Source organism: Phragmites australis, chromosome 16, assembly GCF_958298935.1.
Source record: "Phragmites australis chromosome 16, lpPhrAust1.1, whole genome shotgun sequence".
Classification (NCBI taxonomy): Eukaryota; Viridiplantae; Streptophyta; class Magnoliopsida; order Poales; family Poaceae; genus Phragmites; species Phragmites australis.
The window spans coordinates 1,317,527-1,334,197 of record NC_084936.1 but is presented as its reverse complement, the minus strand read 5'-3'; the positions used below and the strand labels follow the sequence as shown (position 1 = coordinate 1,334,197).

The window sequence follows — 16,671 nt, the reverse complement described above, 5'->3', positions numbered from 1 at the left end:
AGCACTAAAGTTACGATCTTAAGGTTGAAAGTTCTGATGTGAAGGCTAGATTCCTCCTTCAAAAGGAAAGAAATACCAAGTAGAACCGATGAGTGCTTTGTGTAACCTCATGAGAAAAAAGTTGAAAGAGACCCAGCTCAAGTGCGACCGAGCCCATCAACGGAGACGTAGGATCCCCTCAATGATCCAAACTTCGGGAACAAATTTGTTGTGTCTCCCTCTTTGGTTATTTCTTATCTCTTGCGCAATTTCGAGCAATTCGTTTACTATCTTGAGTTAGACTTTGTGCTTGCTAGTTTTACTTCAAATTGAATAGCATCATATCATGTTGCATCAAGCATTTCATAGTTTAACTTATTGTTGCTCATAAAGCTAGCTAAGTTCATTTCTCAAGCATATCGGAAGTTCCGATCACATACATCAGAACTTCTGATTTAAGTCAGAACATTCGATATTTATATCAGAATATCCGATATCTATTTTTGCTGGGCTATTCTGTTATAATATTTGAAAAAATGCCTATTCTCTCCCCTCTAGGCCGTATCTTGATCCTTCACTGACGAGTAAGTCTCGGTCTCGTTCGCACCTGAGTTGCATGTGAAGTGGTGTGTCTTCACGTTGTTCCTACTGTGTTATCTGATAACGTAGATTCTATTGATCGCAGGAATTATTTATGTATTTTTAGTATGGTGGATCTTTCTTACCACTACTCGTGTTGTATGACTATGATATCATCTGTTATAGGACTCTTATTTACCAGTGATTGGTCTAGAGACCGGTATACTAATTGTTTTAAGCATAGAGGTAACCTAGGACGCTTCATTATTCTTTTCAGAAATTATAAACCTACATTTATATATACACTCTTTTGTACAGGACAAACTTTAGAAAATAAAATAAAAAGGCATGTGCCGAACTCCCCACTAGAGAAGAAAAAAGCTGACGCCTAAACAAAACAACTGAATTGGTAGCTATAGATATAGATATAAACAAATACTCATTACTCTTAAAAAACTTATCATCCTTATCCCGCAGCAGCTCCGGACCAAACAGATATAAACAAATGGGATCGAGTACTACAAAACATAAGCCTAAAACAATATAGAAATTCAACCATTGCTTACAACTGGTATATGTACAGGAGGAAACTAACGGCAAAAAAACAAGTGGCTTTTCTCTGGGCTTCTTGTTTTGTTTTTCCTCCCTTGTGGAGTGCGTGCATAGCTGTAGGAGTGGCATTTTCTTTTGTGCGTCGGGACCTGTCCAAGTAAAGGTGAGCAATGGCGCCATGCATGCATCGAGTACTGGATGTACTCCTACTCCTGTATCATGTATGGATTGGCTTGAGATGATCTACGCCAGCTGCTGCATGTGTACGGAGGCCAGTGGCAGGCGTAGCTTTTACGTACTCACTGGACTGCAGAGTCGGTGGTCAAAAGATTCAGGACAGCTCCCATGATTGAGATAGAGAGAGCTCACGAGGGAGAGAGAGAGAGAGAGTAGTCGACTGTTAGGTGGCGTCATGGTGGCCTTGTGGATCGGACGTCCAAACGGAACTACGGAGTAGATATCATGGCCTTGTCCTGACGCTTGCTGCTGCTGATCCAAGCAGGCTTCGTACCAAAAGGCATGTTATCTGACGACCTAGATATCATCGCCGTCCTTTTCGTCGTCAGTTTAGGTATAGTAGAAGTTAGGAGGCTAGCTAAGCTAATTATTTTGTTTTGAGAAAAAACAGGCTAGCTAATTGATTATGAATTTATCATCCTTGGATTTGGTCAGGATGACTCTAGATTCATGTCGAAATTTGAGTGCAATCCAAGGCAGCCAGAAGGCCGAAAGTTGAGCAGTTGAGAAGAAAACAGGGGCAAAAGAAAACAATTAATACTGCTTTGGTATCTTCAATTCACTAATTATAGTTACGATAGTTAAAAATTTTGACAGTGTGTTGCAACGGTAGTTAAATATTTTTACGCTATAATATATGTTGTCATCGTCTTAATAGTGGTGATAGTTAAAAATTTAGATGTAAAACTTTAATAAACAACTATAAATTAATTTAAGAACATTAATTAATAAACATGGACAATGAACAAGAATATTATGTAAATAATTTACCATGCCTACATTATAACAACAATATTCAATGGCCAACAAAACAGTGTTTGCGTGTTTTCTCTGAAGCTCTAGTTCTGAATAGATTTGCAAAAGCTGGTGCCAAATTACAGGCTTGTGATTATGATGATTTCATCAAAGAAAAGTACTGGATTATAGAATCAAAGATATATTCATCATATTGTTGAAAAATAGCTGAGCACAATATAATTCAGGACAAATGCAGAAGTCGATAATTAATTTAAGTGAGAAAAGCACATCTTTCTATCATCTGAATATTTTCACCTCTCTGAACATATTATCTTTTTAGACGATGACAACACATATTATTAATTAATGTGTGGGCAATTATATAAGTGGGTTGTGATACCGCACTTGTGACGCACTGTAAGGTCATATGTGCAAGATTGAAATATCCACTGATATATACAAACACGGTAGTAGCTCCTCCACCGGCTAGTAGTTTTGCACTTTCAATATTGCAAGATGAAAAATGCTTACTACCTGCAACTGCTTGCTACCTGCACCAGGTAGTAGCCACAATTTATTTCTTCTCAGTTCAAAGCAGCTGCTCCTGCATCCTTATTATCCAGCAACTATACACATAGTTAGGTACTCAAATTCAAAAATCAAACTCCGCATATGTTCCAGTAGTATATTTTTTTCACAATAATTGATATGAAGTATGGTGATCATGCTAATTATTGTTGGCTACTTAGAATTTGAAGCCAAGCCACCTATCTATAAAGCTACAAATGCAAACTATGGGAGCCCAACAGACTAATGAGACTCGATGTTTGTACAAAGTGGTAGGAAGATTTGTACAAAAAAAAGAGAGCAGGAAAAGCTAACATGAAAACTGGTCAAGTCCATACAAGAGAAGGTTTGGTTGGATGTTTCTCATGGGTTTGGTTCCAAAATATGATATCGCTAGCAAGGAATGTGTTCAATAGCTACATTTAGACATATAACAAAAGGCATTTAATCAGACAATGTGTTTATACGTTTTGCAAAAATCATTTGATAAGACAATGTGTTCTATCATGGTAGCAAAAATAATCTCAAAGCAACCCCTAAAAATATAGGTTTAGAAATAAATTGCAACATAAAAAGGAACATACCATACATGCATGAAAGTGAAGCACAACATGAGGCATGTATTTCAAAGCAGACTAAACACATATCATATCAATTCATTTGAAAATGATTACAATGAGCAGATCACACATTGACAATCACAATTCCTTCTCATATATCAGATCTTACGAATAAGAAGAACAACATAAATTACCACACGATATATCATATTGCCACAACAAGCATAGTTTCCAGTCATCTTGTTGTACCAGAGAGCATTGCGTTTGCTTATTACACCTTGCTACCATGGAATGACAAACAGTAGCATGGTACCATAAAGACACAAGTTTTATCACAAGGTTTCACAAGGCAAAATTTCAATGCAACAAAAAGTGCATTAGTTTGGAGTTTGAACATTTGGGGAATCACAAAATCACCAAACATACACACAAAATTTGCTCCCCTATCCTGCACTACCTATCCTAATTGGATAGGGCAGGAGATGATCTCACACACCTCCAAGAATAAAAAAAGTAAGCAATTTGGAGTAGAAATTGTCTTTTTTTTATTTAATTAACCATACTTTCTTGTTTCACCCGTCCCCATGACCAAAACTGCAACTGAAATCATGCAGCACTATTGAGCCAACTTTTCAACTTATTCAGTTAAGAAAGCCGGTATGCCGAAACATGGCGTCACGCACACGCCACATGTCACGGTCGGCGCCCTTCAACATCGAGGACGACATTCCAGGTGCGTCGTGGCCGCTGCCCGCGGACACACGCACTACCATCTCATGCGGTGGAAGCATGACAACGCCCCCACAAAAGAGTTCCTCATCATCATCGTCCTTGTTGCCTAGCATGCTGGTGATCTCATCTCATCCACGCCCGTGACTCCAACGAGGAAGAGCAAGGACCTGGGCGAAATCCGATTGGTGGTATGTTGTCGTGGGCGGCAGCTCGGGATCTCTAAGCCTTGAGCCCTGGGTGACGCCAGGATGACACACGTGGCCGATGGAGGAGGTTGCGGCGGCGTCACGGAAGACAATGTGGCCGCCACTGGTACTACTGTGGGGACTCCGTGGCATCGCCAGATCCGCTGCCGCTACCATACGAGCGCGAGGGCGGGGGCAAGGGGAGACTACCTCCGGGGTTGGATGGGGACGATGATCGGAGGAGGAAGGACATTGGACATTGACGAGGACGGGGAGCTGAGTAGAGGGGAGAAGGAGAGGTTCACAGTGAGGGCGGCGCGGTAAGGGATGACGCGCAGGGAGGAATGACCGGAGGGTGGCTCGGGAGGGGGATAGACGGGTGGAGGGGTAAGTCAGTGATATTTATGGATAAATAATATCGAACTACATGGTAGGGATGTCAACGGGGAAATTTTCCGCGGGGAATGAGTAACCATCTCCGCCCCGATTGGGGGAAATTTTCCCCGTCCCCGTCCCCGCTCGCGGGGGAGAAAATTCTCCCATCCCCGTCCCCGCGCGAGGAAATATACCCGACGGGTTCCCCGTCCCCGCTACGCTAGCACGATGAAGGTCCTGCTGGCTGACGGGCTTTGGTCGGTTGGGCTTTAGTTGGACCGTTTCTTGCATATATAGGTCATGAAGAGTTTAAATATTTCAGGGAATTATCCCTGCGGGGAAACGGGGACGGGGGACAGGGAACTGTCTCTGCCCCCGCCATACCCGACGGGGGAGAATTTTCCCCTATTAAACCCCCCGCGAGGGGGAAATTGACCCCATCCCCATCCTCATCCCCTAATAGGGGAATTCCCCGTCGGGGAACGGGGATCGGGGCCCCGTTGATATCCCTACTACACGGGCAGAACATGAGGAGGACATGATGTAGAGGCAGGACATGAGAGGGTGTGAGAACTACTACATATTTTTTTATAGAGATACACACACTCACAAATGCATACACTGAGAAAAGACCAGTGATTAAAAAAAGGCCAGTCATGGGCAGCTCATCAGGATTAAATCAACAATATTATTGTTTTTTTTCTCTCCATGATAATCTATTAAACCTTTCACTTTCTTACAAGACAAGTGTGGAAAATATATCAATTTAGTAAGCCTTAAAAACATTAAGATTTTGCTGGATTTGGATGGAAGCATCTACGTATATTGAATGGTGGCAATCAAGCAACACTGTGGAGTCAATACCCAACAGTCCACGAAAGCAGAACAACACACAAAATAATCGGATTATTTTTTTATTAATCTAAAACCTAATGACATGCTTTACTCCAATCTAGCTCTCTCTAATTCATCTACCACCTACCTACCTATCTATCTATCTATCTTATCAATCTAATAGTAAAAAAGAGAGATGGGCTAGGATCATGGGTACTGCACCACCTGTTTACCTGTGGAAGGACAAGCAGCAAGCAACCAACCAAAAAGCAAAGGCATTCTGTACTTAGAGGATGTGATGTGCAAGTGGATATCTTAATGACTTGATTTCCGATTAGAAAAATGAAAAGTGGTAATTAAGCACCCCTTAACCACAAGTTTAAATACTCTGATAGGTGTAATGCTCCCTATCTAACTGAGGGGCCCTCAGGAAACAAATGGCAAAAGCTGAAACAGGTAGCTCAAGGGGGAAGAAGCCCATCAGCTATTTTGTTGGTTTGCACATCTTCAGGAATAGTTCTCCTCATTCACACCCATGGATCGGATAAGCTAAGGGCTGGACTTTTCTTTTTGTTAATCCTGAGTTAGATTAGATGCAGGCTGATCCAAAAAGCACTGAGTCTTAACATCACAATTTAAGTGAATCACAATTCAAGGCCAAAGAAGATTATTGGATTATTAGAAGGACCCATTTTTTCGCTGCAATTATTCCCAATCCTGAAAAGGATCCTACTGACGTTTCAGTTCTAAAATTGATGCAAGCTGACGAACTGCTCCAGTGCTCCCGGCCTCCGATCTGCTGCATGCTTAACGAGGCGATTCCCGCAGCTTAACAAGGCCAATCTAGGTCTCCTGCTTCAAATCCTTTTGCAGGATTAGTGGCCCACTATATATATTCTCGAGTGAGTGATCACAGATGTGGTGTGGATGGAGAGTAGTCAGGTAGAGGAGGCTTATCCACCTCTATCTACCTCTTCTTTTCGTCTTACTTTAACTCATCAATAACAAAAAAAATTATTGAGATGGGAGGCTTCCATTGGCTACTCAGACTTTGTTTATTTGCTTCTTCTGTTTTTGGTTTCTCTAGTATTAGAAGTCAGAAGCATAAATAAACAGAAATACTGAAAAGTGATTTTTAGAAAAATTAGAAGATTACTTCTTAGTGAAAAAAACTAGAAGCTGAAAAGCTAGCTGAGAGTAATTTTTCTGAGAAAATAAAAAATTATTGTAAAAATTAACAGCTAAAATTAAAAGAAGCTTTTTTAAAAAAATAAAAACACAGTTTTTCATGTAAGGCAGAAACATAAGCAACAAATAAATAAGTAGACCCTAAGCTATAGATGCATGCAGATGGACTATATAACAAATGGGACCAGCAGGAGCACGCACGCTTCCACAACACACTAGCCAATGCAAGATTGCAAGCTAACCAGCACATGCTGTGGTCCAAGCTACTCAATTACTACAGATTAAGTACCTAACCAGCGTAATTATAATTAAACCTGTGAAAAAGACTATCCACTGCGCAGCCTGCACTGCCTTTAATTTTATTTGTGCATCTTGAGCTGTATATAATTGGGCTCCTCGCGTGGGCATATTCCACAGACTTTGCGACCGATCGAGCTCCTTTTTTGGGCCAAACAAAAGGCAACTCCTAGCAGCAGCTGCTGCTTCATGCTGAGAAAGAAAAATGATAGATTAGTAGCCAACAAGTCGAGCTCCAGCACTCACGCATGCTGATGCTGCATTGATCTGTATGCAAATTCAGTTTACCTTGGGCTCGTACGGTACTAACAGTCAGTCGAATATGATTTCACTAAATCAGTTTGATTTCAAAATGCAGTATTTTTTTAATGAAATCCTACTATTTTTCGCAGAATGAAATCCTAAGGACGTACCCCTTGGTACTCTTTTTTTTTTCAAATTCAGTTCAACCGTAGACGCATGGCAAGTGTGCAGTTGTGTGAAACTAGTTTGGCAGTTGGCACCTAGTTGCTAGCCAGTGGAGCTATAAAAAAAGAGAAGGCCACTTCATCTTCTTCTCTCTTTTTTTGGAAACAAAAAAGAAAAGGCCACTGCATCTTCTTCTCCATTTTTTTGGAAACAAAAAAGAAAAAGGCCACTGCATGACGTACACATGGCCAGAAGGTGCTAAATGTAACTAGAACTGCATTCTAATTGATTCCCATAAATAAATAATATATGCTAGTACAATAGGCTCAATGTTTTTGTTTTATCAATGCATTTCTCACATTTTCAGTGACTGGTTTCTTCCCTTCTTTGCTTGCAAAAACAACACGAGTTCATCATATAGGATTGAGTGAAATCCATATAGATGTATGCATGTGCAGCAGCTGGTGGTAAAGCTGAGAATGCATGCTCTTTTCCTCCCCCTTCGGACTGCGAGAACAGCTAGAGCATGGACTGGAATAATAGGGTATTGTTCAAATGAAAGGAAAGGAGGCCTAGGAAGAAGCCATGCATCGTTTCAGCTTTAGGTAGGTCGGCATAATTGCAACCATGAGCTCGAGATGCCAAAAGGCATGCCGAGATCAATCGACGGTCCTGTTGCTCCAGTCCAGCTAGCTAGGTAGAACGCACCATGTATGCATGGAGGCCGTGACAGATTCAGAGTCATAAAGTCGAGTACTTGGCCTCTTCTTCTTTCTTTCTTTTTTTCTTTTTTCTTCTTTTTTTTCACTCTCTTCTCTTCTCTTCTTCTTGCCAAAAATTTGAGAGGAGGGGAGGCTCCCAAGGGTGCTTAGGGGCTTACACTCGGTGGATTAGGGATAGCATTGAATTAGGTCAGATCGGGTTTTCACGGGTTTTAGACTCGATAGGATGGGTTCACGTGAAAAAACATTTCCACGGGGCTATGAGATCAGGTCTCAATCCGAGTCAGGTTCAGGTTGTAGTCTGCACCCGTGGGTGCCCCCACAGACCCTGAAATCTAAGACCTATTACCACATAGTGTCACAGTTTAGTCTAGAGCCATCCCTACTCAGAGCTTCGACTCACCAACTTAGGAACCCAGACGGTGGCGGTGACAACTCCTGTGTGGCGTTCCGGTGCGGTAGCACGACGACGCATCCCCCTCCCAGCCTCCCTTGCTCGAGCCCCGACTGCTCCCCCTCGGCGCCTCGCTGCCCCGATCGCCCCCATTGGTGGATCCATCTATCTGCCTCCTGGGCGGACGTCGTTCGGCGGAGGATACGAGAGCTTCCGTTTTCGCCAAGCTCTGCATCTCCAACCTGAACTTTAGCGTCTCAAACGAGGACATCATGGTATACGCATCACCGGGTCAGCGTGTTCTATTGTTGCTTCTGAATTTAATTGTAAAAAATCGATAATAGCCGGTTGGATATGTGATTAGTGATCTATTTTCTAGATCTAACGCTCGTGAATGAAGCTTGACACCTTTTTTTTTTACTTTCTACTAGCTCAGATCTATTGTGTTAAACCGGATATCAGTAGTTGTTTGTGAAAATCACTTATTTGATTTATAGTTGTGCCATTTTGCTGAAATTTTCAGTTAACATATGTAGATGTTGTGCATGTGTTTTCTATCGAGGTCTATAGTTCTAGCAAAGATCTATATCTGTAGGTTGCTTGTTCTTCATTTCCTGTGCCATAATCTTATTTGATTGAACGCTTTTATTAGTATGTCATTGCTTCCAATCCTCAAATTTGTAACACGTAGTGAGTTCTCAGTTGATTAGTTTGCTTCTCCTGTGATATGCTTATTTGCAGGACATCCTTTTAATTTTTGCACTCAGGCAATAATTCTGTGTTTCATACGATTTAATTGATAATGATTTTAAAAATTTAACATTTTTGTGAAGTTATATTCAAGATGTAAAACTGTAATGAAGTTGATGTGGATCAATTAGTCTATCGCATGCAGCATACATCACCTGAATTACTTTTGCATTATTAATTTGTTTCCCTGATAACATCAAGTTGGTCGGGTTTCGGTCCCCGTCGAGGTCAAGGGCAGAAGTAGATTTACACTCGGTTTGATTTTTGGGTCTAAATCAGGTTTGAGTCGGTGTGTTCTTACTTCACCCAGTCTTAATCCACGCCGTTGCCACCTTTACAAGGATCCTCCGCTGCAAGGAGGAGACGAGACTAGATTGGCTGGCTGATATGTGATAATAAGCATCATCCCCTCCTTTTTCAAGGCTTTTTCCTAGGCAATACATATATGTAGATATGCTCATGTGGATTAAAGAAAATTATGCGCTTTGTTTGTTTGATTTCCTTCGATTTCTCATGTCCTCGTGTCAAAACTGAAAAAGAGAACAACGAGGAGGAAGAGAACAAGAAAAGAGACGGGAGAAGGAAACGGGCCGGGCCGGGCCGCGTGGTGGGCCTAATTTTGTTTCCCATATGCAGAGGTTATATGGGCCGTCTCCTCACATCGTTGAGGCCCATAAAGCGTGGCAAGTGTACAAACCAATTTTGGGCCGAATGGGCTAAACGGGCCGCAGAATAAATGGGCAAATTTGGGCCGATGGACAAACGGGCCGCAGGTTCTAGAACTCTCGCGGCCCTTCTTCTCCTCCACCGTTGGTCGACACGAGAGCACACGCGGAAGAGGAACAACACCCGTCATCGCCCCCGATCGAAGCTTCGCTTGCGTCCGCCGCGGCTACCAGAGCTCGAGAGCTAGCGTCTGGTCCGATCCGATCCGACCCCTTCGTTCGCCCGCGCGCAATCCCCTCGGGGATTTCAGGTCCGGTGCTTTCCCCCCTACCCGCCGCTGATTTTGTTGGGGATTTCCGGTTTGTATTGCTGTTTCGTGCACTTTTTTAGTGATACGGGCGGCGATTCCACTAGATTTTGCTACGTTGGATCCGTTTCAGGTCTGGGCAGCCTCCGCGGGGAGCATGGCCCCTTTCTCCGGCGATTCCCTGGTCATTTTCAGCCGGGGAGGAAAATCTCTATCTAGGGTTTGTGCTGTGCTGCAGGAAGCGGCGAATGATCGTGATATCGATAGTTGTCAGATGTTTAAGGCTGATGCTGTGATTTTCTATGATGATAACGTGGTGGTACGTCTCGGAAAAATTTCGTAGTAGGGGGGCTAGGGCATCATGGCACTACCATCGTAGGCGTGGAAAAAGGAAAAACTTTCGAATGCATGGTGAATTGTGTGTAATTTTTGCGTTTGACCGGCACTGGATTGAATAGTGGGACGCTTCCACCAATCCTGCTGATGGATTTGGTGTCGACAGTCGATTTATACGGTATACTTGCTAGAATGGAATGTAATTGACAATCGTGATTCGTGACACTTATGCTTACTCCTGGTGTGATGCTGTAGAGAAAATGTTAGTTTGATCGTCATTCTCTGGGAACCATGTTTGGTGTCTGTTTTTCTGGATAATGCTGCTATTTGTTCTTTTTTTTTTGTTGACTTTGGATCGGAGCTCAGGCAGGACTATATGAGTCTACTAATATGTTACATGCATGATACACAGTCATTTACATTTTGGCTGTCTTTTAACTGGGTTAGGTACTGTAATAGAAGATGCAAAGGGGAAGAGGTGGGAGGCATGGCTTATTCGGTTTCGGGGATCCCTTTGCTGGTTTTGGCGGCTTTGGACGACCTGGGAGCCTTATGCCCAGTTTCTTTGGTGGGGTAAATCCCTTTGATGATCCTTTCTTCACAAGCCCCTTTGGTAGCATGATGCAACCTAGCTTGCTTGGACCAAGTTTGTTTGGGCCACAGAGAGGTCTCAGTGGAGGCATGAGCAATGCAGGCATGTTTGGGTCAATCATGTTTGGGCCCCAGGGAGATCTCAGTCAAGGTGTGAGCAATGGTGGTGGCTTCATTCAGCAAGCTCCTGAACCAAGCAGATCTAAGGGGCCAATTATCAAGGAGCTGTCCTCAGATGATGAGGATGATGCAGATGGTAATAAAGAAGATGAGAAGGAGAAAGGTAACTGTAGGAAGCATCCAAGGACAAGCAAAGATCCGTATGTGGAGGACCCTGATGAAGAAGTTGAAGGTCAGTTTATGTTTCTAGTAGAAACCTTTTTCATTTATCTTCCCGGCCGTGTACTGTTCATGTTTGTATTAAATAATCGTTTTAACTTAAGTAGCCATTTGGTCTGGAACCCTGGACCACTTTTTGTCCTTTTGTAACTCAGGGACTGAAAAGATTGTTAGTAATTATTGGAAAATCCATTCAGTAAATATTTTTTTGGTTACATTCAGTAAATATACTAGGAACTTGTATGTAGTAAATAACAAGTTAACTTCGTCATTCATCAAAAAAAATTTACGTTATCACATTGGTTCGATATGATCTCATCTGATGGTGATGCGTGATGCGGGGCACTTTAAACAATTGATATTCAGAGGGGTGATGGGTAACATTAAACTGTGATTCACTTTTGTTTATCAGGGAATATTCCCTTAGTGTATGCACAAAGGATTCACATAATAAGTAGAGGCTACTAATGCATATATTTTCTTCACCAGATAATAAAAGGCTCAAGCATCATGGGCATTTTGGGAGGGAGTTCAACAGAGCCAGCACATTGCATCCACAGTCTCAGACATTTATGTTTCAGAGCTCGACTGTTACATATAGTGGTCAAAATGGAGCCTGTTATACATCTTCGACAACTAGGAGGACGGGTGGAGATGTAGTAAGTGTATCTTAGGAATGTTATTTTTGTTCATCTGTCTATTTGTAGGGTTCAAAGTTATAGTGGTAATTATCTTTTTAATGTGCTAGATTACATTGGAAGAAAGTAAGGAGGCCGACACAACTACTGGTAAAGCCACTCACATGATATCACGTGGCATTGGCAATGAGGTATTTGGTACTCCTGACAGACCTGCTTTCTCTCCTCCAGTTACACTGATGGTATGATTGGAGCTAACTATATGTTGCTGCAGGGTCACTCATTAACAAGAAAACTGAATTCTGATGGACATGTAAACACCCTGCAAACTTTACACAACTTGGACGAAGGTGGTTTAGTGCCTTTTATTCCTTGAACCTTATTGTTTTCTGTCAAGCTGATTCTGATGCCATTTTTCTTTCAATACAGATGAGGTTGCTGGGTTTGAGGAATCATGGCGAAGAAATGCTGGTGAGAATTTGCCTGGCTGGGACCCCAGAATGAACATGAACATGTTTGGCAGCGGTAGGCCCCCTTGCCCACCCGCCCAGAGGCTTTCTAGACTGAAACACGTTGAAATAGTAATCTAATCAATTGTGTCGTCTGCAGTACCATTATAATCATGCACAAAGTTCTGTCTTAGGTTAGATGTTTGGATTCCAGAACTTAAAAAAAGCTTAAGGGTATTAGGCAGAACCTTGCATTAGACCAAAGAACAAATTCCTTGCAGGCGGCAACCCAAATACAGAAGGATAATTAGTTTGACCATAGAGATTTGAACTCAGGAATATCGTCTCTTTTATTTGTGGATGTGGATGCCTTCAATTGGGGTTTCAAGATCTTGGATGATACTGATGTGTTGATTTATCTCGCTATTCTCTCATGTGCTTGAAATATTGAACTTGTTAATAGATTTGCCGTGTTCCTCTGATTTTCTGATCCAAGCTTGACTTCTAGATTCTGAGATCTTACTCGTTCTGAATAACACAGGAAGTGCACGCCCCGGCATCCAAGATGGGAGTCAAATGCTTCCACTTCCGGCACCTGATCAATCCCGTGGCGCCAATTCCTCAAGGAACTCTTGGGTTGGTTCTTCCAAGGGTCGCTCACGCCGCACATGAGTTCCTCTGCAGTAGAGGCAGGATCAGAGACATGATAGGGGCGACTTCCACTGTCTGTAGAAACTTATGTAACCTGAGTTCACTTCAGGAAACTACGTTACCTTCGCACACACAGTCAAGAGCTGCACGTGGGACGTCAGAACAATTAGAACATTAATCCCAGTGATCTGTACTGTTGTTGAAAAATTTAGAATCTGTCTCTTGATGAGCTTCAGTTCAGTTATATTTGGATGAGGCGGGCTTTTTTTGGGAACTTCTGGGATTTAGTTCTGATGATTCAACGAAAAGAAATCCCTCGATCCTAACAGTTTTTGGGTGATATCGCCTCAACATCTTTACCGCCGCCACCATGACATGCGATTCACCTGTAATCCTGTATTTTTGTGTACTGTTGTTCGTATCAGTCTGTGAGTAATATGTGTTTCTGATGGTTCAGTCTATGCGTAGTCTGAACTGGATTTTCGTTCTATCAATTGCATTCTAGCTGCCAAGATGCTACACACATTACAGATTACAACTAGAGAAGCTAAAAGTTGCATGGTTTTTCAAACATGACCATCAGATCGCTGCTGTCCATGCATTTCTGGCGACCGGCAGATTTCTCCGGCGGCAGCGCTGGTCTGCTGCTGCACCACCAGCGTTGACACTCGGCATCCAAAATCCGTCGACGTGAGCAGATCGCCCAGGACGCCGAGCTCCAGGTGCTCGCTCCACTCTGATATGCCGGCCGTAAGCGGCGACTCGCAGCTCTCCGCTCGCCGGCCGACCATAAGCAGGTTGAACGCCGGGCTCGAGTTCCGGATGACTGCCACCATCTCGTCGGAACCGCTGACCAAGTTCTCACTGTACACGAGCCGGTGGTCGTCGACCCACCGCCGGATGTACTCCTGCAGCACCTCCTCGTCGAGCCGGTCCTCCTCGACGTCGCCGCACTTGCGCCACTCCGGCGGCAGCACGAACCGGAAGATGGTCAGGCCGATCGGCGCGTCCTCGGCCATGTGTGTCGCCAGCGCCAGCGCCTCCCGGTCGTCCGGCCCGCCGAGGAAGTACAGCGCGACGCGGAGAGGGAACCCGTCGGCCGCGGCGCCCGCGCCGACCACGGCGGAGAGGCTGCCCCGGTCGACGAGTATTGCGACCGAGCAAGGGCAGTAGTTGAGAATGTTGGTGTTGGCGGACTGGACGGCGCCGGCGTTGGCCGTTGTGGGCTCGACGGAGCCGTCGATGGCGAGGCGCTTGTGGAATGGCACGATGATGAGCATGGCGCGCTTGTCGAGCGCGACGGTGCAGACGTCGTCGTGCATGGTGGCGTAGGGCGCGATGCAGACGTAGGGGAGCAGGGACGAGGAGCCCTGCGGCCGCTGTTCCACGAAGAACTGGAACGCGTTGACGATGCGCGCCGAGTCGGTGCCCCCCGAGGGCACGCAGTTCCGGTCACCGTGCCTGAACGGGCGGAGCACGGAGCTGGTGAGCCCGGCGAGCGGCGCGAGGTGGAGGAGGTACACGGCGATCGGTGACACCGGCGTCGGGCTGGAAGCGTCGAGCAGCGCCAGCATCGGGGCCACGTCCACCTGCGAGTGCACGCACGCTAGCACCCGCAGCTCCTCTCCCAGCTTCTTGTGCTGCACCGTGCGCCGCCGGTACGCCACGTACTTCTCCTCCGGGTGGTACATGTACTTCACCACCGACGCCGTCGTCGCACCCAGCACCAGCACGTTGATCATGAACGTCGCGTACACTTGGTCATCAAACATCTACAGTTAATTGGATCAAAGAAATGTTGTTGCAATTTGTTAGATCATCCAGAACCTAAAACAGAAGGAGCTAATTGCTCACCCGGCAACGACAATTGTTCAATTTCCGTAGGGATCGCAAAAAAATTTGCGTTCCAAACAGGGCCGTAATGTTTACCTTGGCATCCATGAATGCCGAGGCGTAGACGACCTCGGTGATGCCCTTGAAGTTCATCATGAGGCCGACGATGAAGGCTTCCCGGAGCGGCCTCCGGCAGTACAAGCATGGCAGCATGCACGCGACGAACTTGGCGAGGACGCCGACGACCAGGAACACCTCGAGGAGGAGGCACGTAGAAGCGTCCGTCATCTTGTAGATGTCCAACCTCATGCCTCCCTGCGCGAACAGCAGTGGCATGAGCACCCCGGCGACCAGGCGGTCCAGCCGCTCCGCCATGGTGACCCCGAGCGGAGCGCCGCCGGGGAGCATGAGCCCCAGCATGAAGGGACCGTACGTCGCGTGAAGGCCGAGGATCTCGCCGGCGAAGCTGCATGTGATGGTGATGAGCAGCACGGCCACGAGGCGCGCCTCGGAGAGGAGCGCGCCCTCCGGCACGTCGCGCATCAGCCGCAGGACGACCGGCCGCGCCACGAACGCCATGAACCCGATGAAGACGGTGAAGGCGATGAGGGACGCGAGGCCTATCCGCTGAATCTTCTCCGAGGGGCTGGACGCGAGGACATAGGAGGTGACGCCGGCGATGCTGAAGGTGTTGGCGAAGTCGCCGATGAGCGCGGAGGACATGGCGAGGCGGCCGAGCTTGGAGGAGAGGAGGTTGAGGTCGTCCAGCGTGCAGCAGACGACGATGAAGGCCGAGAGAGACCACCACGAGTTGAGGCTGGTGAGCATTAACGACCGCGTCCAGGCCGTCGGCACGCGCGCGCTGAGCGCGACGCCGGCAGTGTACATGGCGATGTGCGGCGCGGCGGTGCCGAAGACGGCGATGGCGATGGCCTTCTTGCCGGACTTGGCGATCATGCCGAGGTCCGTCTTGACGCCTATGACGAAGATCTGGAGCATGAAGGCGTAGCCCCCGACCGTGTTGATCTGCACCCACCCTTCCGGCGTCGCGAAGAGCTGGCCGACTTGCGGGAGCACCCGGCCGAGGAACGACGGTCCGAGCAACGCGCCGGCCTACACACGCACCACGTCTGTGCAATTAGTTAATCGATCAAACACTCGGATCGAGACACGCACGCGCGCGATGCAAGACAGTCTCGCAAGACGAGTATGCAGTGCATAATACGTACGAGGATCTGGGAGATGACGAGGGGGACGCTGGCGCGGCGGAGCACGGCGTGGATGGCGCGGGAGAGGGCGAAGACGATGCAGACATGGTAGAGGAGGAGCGGGAAGTAGAACTTGAGAGGGTCGTCGCCGGCGAAGACGCCGGAGGAGGTGGCGCCGGAGTCGGGCTGGAAACAGAATAGGCTCTTGTCGACGCTGACCTCCCCCTGCCGCGGCGTGCGGCCCCTCCAGCGACATGGGCGGCCGGGGCTCGGGGAGGTGAGAGCCAAAGGAGGGGGGAGGGAAGGGGAAGCCGTGAAGAATGGAGAGTTTTCCATGGCGTGCGATGAATGCATGCAAGATGGCGCGAGGCACTAGCACGCGGATGGGACGATGGTTCGGCGGGAAACGTGGAGCGCCGGCCAGTTAAAAAATTATATGCATACTTGCTGCACACCCCTCCACGTGGGGCACCATGCCCGATTCGCTCCACGTATGATGCACTATCTTAAAGCAACCCACTTTTTTTTTTAAAAAAAAATATTATCTCTCGTCGTT

At 46.1% G+C, this 16,671-nt stretch overlaps 2 protein-coding genes across 2 annotated transcripts; one reads left to right on the top strand and one right to left on the bottom strand.

Moving 5' to 3' along the window:
• The first annotated feature begins 9,907 nt into the window (after positions 1–9,907).
• On the top strand, positions 9,908–13,329 carry LOC133895644 (uncharacterized). The gene is made up of 7 exons (XM_062336106.1): positions 9,908–10,073; positions 10,854–11,349; positions 11,826–11,995; positions 12,085–12,165; positions 12,249–12,324; positions 12,404–12,499; positions 12,965–13,329. The coding sequence occupies exons 2-7, from the start codon at positions 10,869–10,871 to the stop codon at positions 13,093–13,095; spliced, it is 1,035 nt and encodes a 344-aa protein (XP_062192090.1). The 5' UTR covers positions 9,908–10,073; positions 10,854–10,868; the 3' UTR covers positions 13,096–13,329.
• A 196-nt stretch (positions 13,330–13,525) lies between these two features.
• LOC133895956 (cation/H(+) antiporter 15-like) lies at positions 13,526–16,451 on the bottom strand. Its single transcript, XM_062336478.1, has 3 exons — positions 16,137–16,451; positions 15,004–16,020; positions 13,526–14,846 (listed from the first exon to the last, which is right to left on the bottom strand). Exons 1-3 carry the CDS (start codon positions 16,449–16,451, stop codon positions 13,641–13,643), a joined length of 2,538 nt encoding a protein of 845 aa, XP_062192462.1. The 3' UTR covers positions 13,526–13,640.
• Between the last annotated feature and the right edge of the window lie 220 nt (positions 16,452–16,671).